This window comes from Centrocercus urophasianus, unplaced genomic scaffold, assembly GCF_019232065.1.
Source record: "Centrocercus urophasianus isolate 14NV4802_14NV808 unplaced genomic scaffold, USGS_Curo_1.0 seq_31, whole genome shotgun sequence".
NCBI classification, from domain to species: domain Eukaryota; kingdom Metazoa; phylum Chordata; class Aves; order Galliformes; family Phasianidae; genus Centrocercus; species Centrocercus urophasianus.
Window position 1 is genome coordinate 4,325,997 of NW_024884878.1, and position 9,786 is coordinate 4,335,782.

The window sequence follows — 9,786 nt, forward strand, 5'->3', positions numbered from 1 at the left end:
CCCCCCCCCCCCCCCCCCCCCCCCCCCCCCCCCCCCCCCCAGGGGAAGAATTGCTGGAAATAATTGTGGTTTATCATGATGTAGAAGTCACTATCAGAATATATGCAGTTTTGATATTTAACATACTATTTTTCTTTGCATGTTTTCTCTTCATTCAGTGATGGAATCGTAAGGGTATTTACAAAGTCTTTGGAAAGAACAGCAAGTGCTGAAGAGATACAGGCCTTCGAGAATGAGCTTTCCCAAACATCCATTGACCCTAAAACTGGTGATTTAGGAGATATTAATGCTGATGATCTTCCTGGAAGAGAACACCTTAAGGATCCTGGTAAGTTATGTACAATTCTGTTATGTTAGAGGTGCCTCCAGATCTTGATTCTGATATACTGAAACTTTCCATCCATTCCAAATAAAGGTTTGAATCACTTTCAGTAGAATCGCTAAAGAAGAAAGCTTGATTTTGTTCTGCTTTCCTTGCACTGATTCTTTTGTTGGCAAGACTGGAGTTGTAAATATTTCTGTGTGTGTGTGTATTTTTTGTATACTAAAAAGGTGAAAAATAAGTATTCTGCAAAATAATTCAGAAAAAGCTGGCTTTCAGTATGCTGCAGTGTGTTGAAGATGTTCTGGATCTACTATGCTAGCTATGGCAAAAATAAAAGAGACAGCCATATAACTTTCAAAAGGATTACTAAGTTTCCCTCCCCTCCAGCCCCCCTAAGAACAAATTAAAAATAAAAAAGATTACATTCTAGCTCTCAGCTTGAAAAACAGTTTTGCTCAATCAACTGGAGTGTATGCGTTCCAAGTGCTCGGGAGGTTACTGAGGAAAGTAGAGGGAGAAGTGGTAGTTAAGATTACTCTTAAATATGCAAATACTTTTTCCCAGGATGAGTCAGTGACTTAAACTGTCAATTCTAACCAGCAAGTTGTATAAGTCTTAGAATCATATAAAGCTTCCTATCTTTTTAAACCATGAGAGAATATCACCTTTCTTAATTGTGACCTCCCTGGGAAAATGGTGAACTTTTGAAATACTTAAGGACTGCTTATGCAACTGTCTGGTGGCATATAACATTTCTATAACTGTAAATTGCTATTGTCCAGGTATTCTCCTATTTTTGTTGCAACATTTACTATCTAGTTTTCTGTGTTGTGACTTCGAATCTTGGACTAGTTCTTCATCTTTGTAATTGAGTTCTGTGTTAGACTTTCTCTTTCTTAAAGTAAATTTTATTTTTAAATTTCTTAAATTTCTTTAATCTGTTAAATATTCTTGCCTGCAGGAACAAGAGATGGACAGACACGGCTGATTAAAGATAATGGGAAAGTTGAAGCATATCAGTGGAGCGTTAGTGAAGGAAGATGGATAAAGATTGGTGATGTTGTTGGCTCTTCAGGAGGCACACAACAAACATCTGGAAAGGTTTTATTCGAAGGAAAAGTATGTACAACATTTAATAGGCTTTATTCCTTTTTAAGTTAAACGCTGGATTTCACATTAGAGAAAAAAGATTCTGATCATGACTTAAATGTAATACAGATTAAAAAATAGGAATTTATTCGTTTATTTTTCTTTTTGCACATTTTTGATTTAATAAAACTTACAGGTAGGACTGTCAGGTTCTGTTCTACTTTTGAAATGCATTTTGTAAAATCAGCAAACAAATTGAAGTTACTTTGCAGGAAGGCCACCTGCCAGCTAGTAACAGAAGAATCAAAATCTCTACTATTTATTACTACTACACGGAAAAGTTACATATAACTGCCTTTGCAAAGAGAAAGAAGCTTGTAGTGTGTAACTTTGGGTCAATCTGAAATTCTAAGTCCCAGATTTTCTTTTTTTTTTTTTTTTTTTTTTTAACTTTGGAACGTAAAGATGGGTAATCTGAAAAGTAATCATTTCATTTATTGAAGCATACACAGAAAAATTTCTGCATAGCAAAGAACTTTCTCTTATATGTTTTAAGAAATCATGGGGCTCTGTTCTTGTGTAGTAGTAGTGTGTTTTTCGTCCTGATGGTTTTTTCAGGTGCCTATCTGCCCTATACCTTCACAGTCAGTCAGAGATGTCTGTGAGTTATTTTGTAATATATGATGACAATGTATGTACAGGTATATTGTTCTTGCCTGGTTTTGTCAAAATACAGAATTATGGAAAGTGTAGGGTATAGTTATACATAAGCTCCAACAAATGTGAGACTATATGACTACTGTTTATACAATCTGCAAGTTGCAGTTTTAAAGTTTTTCGGCTTAGGCCTGGACCACTATCAGTCTGTATTTGATGTCTTTATGCAAAAAAAGTGCTGACAAGTGCCTCATTTGTTTTTGTTTTTATTCATATAGGAATATGACTATGTTTTCACTGTTGATGTAAATGAAAGTGGTCCTTCCTACAAACTGCCATATAACATTTCTGATGATCCTTGGCTGGCTGCATATAACTTCCTGCAAAAGAATGATCTAAATCCAATGTTTCTGGATCAGGTGGCCAAATTTATTATAGACAACACTAAGGGGCAAGCACCGTTGAATACAAATACTGAATTTTCAGACCCGTTTACAGGTAAAAAACAAAACTTGGGCACAATCAAGAAGTTAAGCATCTGAGATATAGATGTGTACTTCTAAATATTCTTGGTATGCTCCGATGTTTTCTCTGAGTATACTCCATCACAAGGCTAGGGCATGAACTTTAGTAGAATGGCTTAGAGCATTATGTGTTCTATAATGCTGATTTAAGCCAGCTATACTTACCTGGTAGTGTAGGTCACTTTACATGCAGACTTGAGAGTTGCAGAATCATTGAGGCTTGAAGAGATCTCTAGAGATTACCATGTCTAACAGGGGGAGCCAATTTGCTCAGGACCACATCTAGATGGCTCCTGAATACTTCCAGCATGGGACACTCCACAGCCTCTCGGGGCAACTGCTTAGTCATGTGCACAGCTGAAAAATGTTTCCTGGTGTGCAGACAGAACTTCCCGTGTTTCAGTTTGTTTTGTTAATGGGCATCCCTTGGAAGATACTTTAGTTCTTGTCTTGGCATCCTGTGGCCCCTAATTCTCTGTATTCTCTGATATGTCAATCTCCCTTGTATTGGGGATCTCAGAACCAGCCGCAGTACCCCAGGGGCAGCTTCCTCAGTGCTGAGTGGAGAGGAAGGCTCGCATCTCCACCTGCTGTCAGAATTTTGCCAAGATTGCCCAGGATGCCATTAGTCGTCTTTGCAGTATAGTCATATTGCTGACTCATAAACAGCTTGGTGTCCACTAGGACTTTTCTGCCAAGTTGCTTTTTAGTAGTCCCTAGCACATAGTGGTGCCTGGAGTTGTTTCTCTCCAGGTGCAGTGCTTTGAATTTCTCCTTGAATTTCAAGAGGTTCCTGCTTAGCTAAGTCCCCTTAGGTCGTAAGACAACTAGCCCTCTGGATATCAGCCACTTTTAGCATTTTGTTGTTAATGTACCATCAGCAAATCTACACTGTACTACATCATCCAGGTCATTAACAAAGGTGTGAAAGACGATTAGTTCCAATAACTGACATCTAAGGTCTGTTGCCACTTAGTAGCTTCTAACCAGATGTTGTGCCACTGATGTCACCCTCGTGACATGTCTTCAGTCAGTTTTCAATCCATCTAACTGATCATCAAGACTTCAGTGTCCTAGTTCTTGCACTTATTTCCTGTCCTCAAATGATGGAGGACATGGCACAGATAGATCTGACAAGAAGCTTGTAAAATCTGTGAGGTTTTTGTCAGAGCAAATCTTTGAACAAAATGTTAGTCAAGCCAGCTATATCTTTTTTTAGTCTAATCTTTCTTTTTTAATGTAAGAAAATCCAGCTTTTTATCCAATTGGGCTAACAGTGGCCAGATGCTATTAAGGCAATGGATAAAATACAAAAATTTAACTGGAGGGAGAAATGAAACTGAGTAAGATAAGTAAGTAAATCCTTGTCAGGAAGAAAATGAAAACCATTATTTTTAATTTATTAAAAAGCGTATTTGAAAGTTAATTACTCAACAGCTGAACTTTGTTAATTGATTACATCCTCTCTGTTGCTTTACGAACTAACCCACTATTCAGATACTTCCACAAAGTTGTAGGTAGGAACAAAATGTCATGAAAATAACTAAGCTAAGTCTTTTTTTTTTTTCCTTGCAGTGAACTAGAAATTATTTTAGAGGCCATCAGTCAGATTCAGATGCATCTCATGGAACTGCAGTTGTATAAACCTGTGCTCATACCTTTTAACTTGACTCTGTCCGAATGTACAATGCTTATGTTCTAGAAAAAAAGTTCTGACTCTGATATATTCAGAATTTTCTTGAGCACTGGGGGAACTGTGTAAAGAGGATCTAATATGTCTTATGACTTATTTTGATGTTTGGCTTCATTTTTCAGTTGCATCTGTCTGAAAATACTGATACTTTACTAACACCAAGGTATGTATGTTTCACTAGGTGCTGGGCGTTATGTTCCAGGCTCTACATCTCTGTCAAATGCAGCCCCTGCAGCAGATCCATTTACAGGTAATATAATATTAATAATCTTTACTGTATTTTGTCTTGCCAGTGTTCAGTTAGAGTTTGTTTGGCTCCTGAGTCCTGTTTCTTCCTCTCCTCCACTTGGAGTAGCACTGTGGGAAGTTGATTGATTGTGTGGAGCCTGTAAACTCTGTTTAGCATTGGAGAAAGCCCTCTGCTTGTCTGGTCTGCCTTGCATCACTCTGTCCTCTGCAGCAAAGCAGTCAGATATTAAATGCCATGTTTTGCCAATCTTATAGCCATGGCCAGCTCAGGATCGGGCATTTTCATAGAAGACTTTTCTTTTTTTCTCATTATCTCTATATTCTCTTCATGTGAATATTACTGGTATCTATATATGCTAAATTTTAGATTCTAATCCTTCCTCTTATAGCTTAAAATCCTTCTCATTTGTAATAAGCCTGTTTGTAAAGAAATCTCATCCTGCCTAGTAGCTCTTGATCCTCAGAGAAGGGTCATGCAGTCATAGACCTTCCCTCAAAGCTCTCTAACTACTTTAATGCTCTGCAAGTCTTTCTTGGCAGCATCACTGATGTGTAGGTCGAAGAATAGCAGGGGTTAAAGTATGAGGGCCAGGCAAACTGTGGCAGTCCCTCTGACATCCTGTATCCTGACTCCCAACAAACAACAAACCTCCCAAGAAAATAGGTCAAATCAGTAGATAGGTGTCTTTGTGCTCTGCTGGAAGAAATCTTTCGCCCCTTCTGCTTTCCTTTCCCTGTTTTTGTACGTTCTAGCTACACTTTCAGCTGGCTCTGATGCATCCTCTTCTGTGTGTTTGTCCTCATCACTGCCAGGTATAATACTTGTCCATGTAGAGCAGAAGCCTTCCTGCTCTTGCTTGAAGTTAAAGCATTTCCCATCTTGACAGTCCTCCTCCGTACCCTCTCTACTGTGGTCTCCAGCTGTCCCTCTTCCCTTTTTTTTTTTTTTTTTTTTTTTTTTTTTTTTTGTGGCTCAGTTTTTCATTTCTAAAAGCCTTGACTGTCTCCTGAACTCTGCTGGTGGTTCATGGCTTTGGCACCTGACTACTTGGCACCGCATTCAGAACCTACTGTCCTTCAGGAGAGGCCATCACTGCCTCAGGCAGAGGGAGAAGGCAGGCCTGGGTAACAGCCTCGAGCTCTTAATGGTCACAGCGAGTTGTACCAAGGGGTTTGGCATCCGTGGTGCCAGAGAAACTGCCTGAATTTTACTGAATAGTCACTTAGCTTTGAGTGGCCATCACTGCCACTAGCACTACCCTCACACACATATATATATAGAGAGAGAGAGAGGAAAAAAAAAAGTCTGTAAGTTTCAAGAAGAGTTAGAGGACTTTTTTCTAATTTTGTCAGTGCAAAATAATACTCTTAGTAGTGATATTTCAAAACTACCAATTAAAAGCACATATACACTACCTCTTTGCCAGTGGTGGTGATGAAAAAGTTTAACATCTCCATTCAGGTGCTGGTCGCTATGTTCCTGGTTCAGCATCAAATGCAGTAGCTCCAGAGGGTGGGCATGATCCATACACAGGTAAGAGTGAGGCCTGCCATGTAAAGAGCATTGCTGATCTTCTTTGGTTGTTGTTTTGATGTGGATTCCATGCTGTTATAAATTTTATATTTAAGCATTACAAGCAGATTAAAACTGCTTATATTTCAGAAATTATTAAAAAAAAGAACAAAACAAAACAAAACAAAAAACACAACAAAAACAAGGGGAATAAAGCCTTTTTTTACACTTAGGAATTGTAGAATATCCTGAGTTGGAGGGGACCCACAGGGATCATCAAATCCAATTCCTGTTTCTGCACAGGACCACCCAAAATTCAAACCCTGTGTCTGAGAGTATTGTCCAAACACTCCTTGAACTCTGGCAGCTTGGGGCCTTGAGCACTGTGCTGGGAAGCTTGATCACACTCTGAAGAACCTGACCCAGCCTGACCCTCCTCTGACACAGCTGCATGCAGACTTGTATGAGTGTAGTCTGCAAACTCTTGTTCGTCACTGACTAAATTGCGTAGTCAGTGGTGGTGGCTATGTTGAAAAAGAGTGTTTTGTTGCTGAGAATTTGCTCTATCAAACAGTGTTTTCTTGTGCTCTTTGCATCTGTTGTAGTTTTCATGGAAATAAGCACAAACCATTCCTTTTGGAGTGACCATGCTGTAGTGCCACACGCACAGAAGCTTTATAATATACATTAGGAATCTGCTTATTGAGAAAATTTTTGGTGTGCTGGCAGCTGTTGCACAAAGAAATAAATATATGCAGTTTTAGTGGAAATTATACAATGTAATCTATCAGTTCATCTGTGATTCTAGAAAATCATAAAGCTTTTTATTAATATTGTGATGTTGGTTTATTCTTGCATGTGATGTAACTTGGTCATATCTGCAGATTTAGATCTCTGCCTATTTATTATGAAAATAATGAGGAGCAGGAGAAGCTTTTATTCTAAAGCCAGAGAATTTTCATGCCTTAATTGCAGTATCAATTCCTATGACTGTATTTTTGTTTCAATATAATTCAGGTATCACATAAAAATACATACTTAACAAATTTGTCATAGGGGGAAGAACAGCTTGTGAAGGATTGCTTCAGGTTTTAACCCTTGCACATAAAATGTGCATAAAACAATCTAAAGGAAGACAGCTATTGCTTAAGCATTAAGGTTTTTATAAAAAAAAAAAAAAAAAAAAAAAAATGTCTGAGTGGTGAACAGTGGGAAAGTCTTATTGGTAGGGTAATAATCTGTATCAGATGCTTTGGTATGCTGTTAAACTTCTCATTTTTGTTTATGTAGGAATGGGTGCCTACCAATCAGCTGAAGCTGAAAACATTTATTTTCCTAAGAAGGATGCTGTCACCTTCGACCAGGCCAATCCTACACAGATTTTGGGTCAGTATTTTAATTTCAAGGATTTTTTTTTTCATCTTTTTAAAAGAAATAACTTTTTTCCTTCAAAAATCTAAATATTTCCAATAGTTTTCCTCCTCTTTCTCAGTTTTGACCTTTTAAAATTAAAGTAATTGCTTTAATGGTGAATATATTAGGAGGCTTAGAAAGGGGAGTAAACTTCAGAAGAATTCAATCTAATGCAGATTGTTTTTTTTTTCTTTCTCCTGCTGTCTGCTTTCGTTCGGTGTTTTGTTTACAAAGCTGGTACATCTGAGCACTGAGATTTTTTTTTCTCCTAGCTGCTGGGTATGTGGGTCATATGCAATCCCCTTCCAGGTTTGCTTATGAAAGTTTAAAAGCAGTAGACACTAGTACAGTGTAATCTGCGCTATGTTGAAGGTGTTCTGTAGTTTCATAGAGTCGTCTCTTCTGTGTTTAATCAGAACATTTTGCGGTACAGAAAATGATACACAGTGTTTAGTAGTAATGCACACTTCTGATGAATATTGCTGTTGTCTTTTTCTGTTTGTCCATCCATATTCTTGTTCTGTAATGTAACATAATCTCAGAATTCCACAGAATCTCTACTTGTCTCTTTTTTTTACAGTATGTTCTTGTAGAGTGCCTTAACGCAGTTGTGAGTTTTGTAAAACCAGTTTGTATTCACGCTGTAGGAAAACACAGTACCTGGTTCAAACATCTGCAGATTAAAATTATTTTATTCAAATCTTTTTCATTTCTTCTCCATCTTTGCTTGCACATAGGCTAAAATGTGAGTTCTGAACCAGCACTATAGTATTAAGGAGGCTTGATGGTAATATTTGTTGTGATGATTGAAATTAGAAACCTGAAATTGTGAGAAGTAATGATCTAAATGATCAGAGCAGTTGTAACTTCTTCAGTAAAATATTGCAAATCCAGTTTTTTGTAAAGAGTTTTGTTGAGCTGAAAATTACATCTCTTCAATTGGTCCTACAGGTAAACTAAAGGAACTTAATAGCAATGCTGCTGAAGAACAAAAACTTACAGAAGATGACTTGATAATCCTAGAAAAGTTACTGTCTGCAACATGCAATACCTCTGCAGAAATGCCTACAGCACAGCAAATGCAAACTTTATGGAAAGCGATTAACTGGCCGGAAGGTAGACATTTGCGATTATTTTTTCATATTGTTGTCTCATCAGTACTTCACTATGAACCAGAACTCTTGTTAATGCTGGAAGTTACAAAGTCTGTCCCAAAGAGTTTATAACTCAGACAGAACCCAGTGGAGAACATAACAGGGGTAGCAGCATGAACAGCAGAACTGTTAATTAGTTGTCAGATGGTTGCTGGCACAACAACAAAGGTAAAAGAGAAATTTGATCCAAACATCAGTCACAGTTATTTCATTAGTAAATCTTCTTCAAGAAGCTCTGAGGCCTGTTAGGAAATAAAGCAAAGTTAGAGTTCTATCAAATGAGAGGTAAAATTATGGAAATGAGTTGTATTTAAATACATGTGAATATATATCACAAAACGTCTTCTAAGTAATATGATGGGAGTTACTGAAGTTAGGTCATGCAGTCTGCATTAGTTAAATGGCATTCTGAATGAATGAATGCAAGTGGAGTGATACAATGTCATTAGATAAAATTGTCGGTACTGATGACTGGCTGGAAAGATTATCTTGTTTGTGAACATATATCCTGGAAGAATTGGATACATTGCATATACAAATACCTAAACATGCAATGTTTAAGATGAACTGCTTTTTTAAAATGAGTCTTAAAAGCTTATTAACAGGAAAAATACTTTTTTAAATTGAAAACTGCTTACAGTATAGAACTGTGAGCTGTTATGGCTAATGTCTGTGTACATTACAGGAAGTCTGATACCATGTGTTAATTTTACAGTTACTGCATATCTGTGGGGAAAAAATGCACAGTGCATTGCTAAGCAGGTTCAATTTCCTTGATATGGGTGTAGGCTTAGGATACTGGTAACAGAGCTTAGGAGCCAAACATATTTGAAATTTAGGGAAGTTGAGAGGGAAGTATTGAACAAACTGTAAATATAGGTTCCTTATACTGATACATAGTTACATAGCTAATCAGTTGAATGTATTTTATTTTTCTTCTAAACTGTGTAAGAGTTGAAGTTGGCCTAAAAACAGCGTTTTCCTGCAATCAGTTCTGTATCTATTCTAAACTCTGAGATACAGCATGAAGACAAATGGTGATGGTATCTGCGTATTCAGTCATTGGGAAGCTTTGAGAAACTCTGTGGAGTCTATCCTAACTTAAGCAGCATAAACATATATATGTATATTTATATCTTATATATAAAAAGCCATTAATGACACACACA

The 9,786-nt window shown here is 37.3% G+C and overlaps 1 protein-coding gene across 1 annotated transcript in view; it reads left to right on the forward strand.

Annotated features, from left to right (window-relative positions):
• PLAA (phospholipase A2 activating protein) overlaps window positions 1–9,786 on the forward strand; it is a 17,862-nt gene that overhangs the window by 7,193 nt on the left and 883 nt on the right. Inside the window, exons 7-13 of the mRNA XM_042829549.1 lie at window positions 159–328; window positions 1,287–1,444; window positions 2,350–2,569; window positions 4,470–4,538; window positions 6,000–6,071; window positions 7,341–7,436; window positions 8,415–8,579. Coding sequence (XP_042685483.1) covers window positions 159–328; window positions 1,287–1,444; window positions 2,350–2,569; window positions 4,470–4,538; window positions 6,000–6,071; window positions 7,341–7,436; window positions 8,415–8,579 — 950 coding nt within the window. The remainder of the gene's footprint in view (window positions 1–158; window positions 329–1,286; window positions 1,445–2,349; window positions 2,570–4,469; window positions 4,539–5,999; window positions 6,072–7,340; window positions 7,437–8,414; window positions 8,580–9,786) is intronic.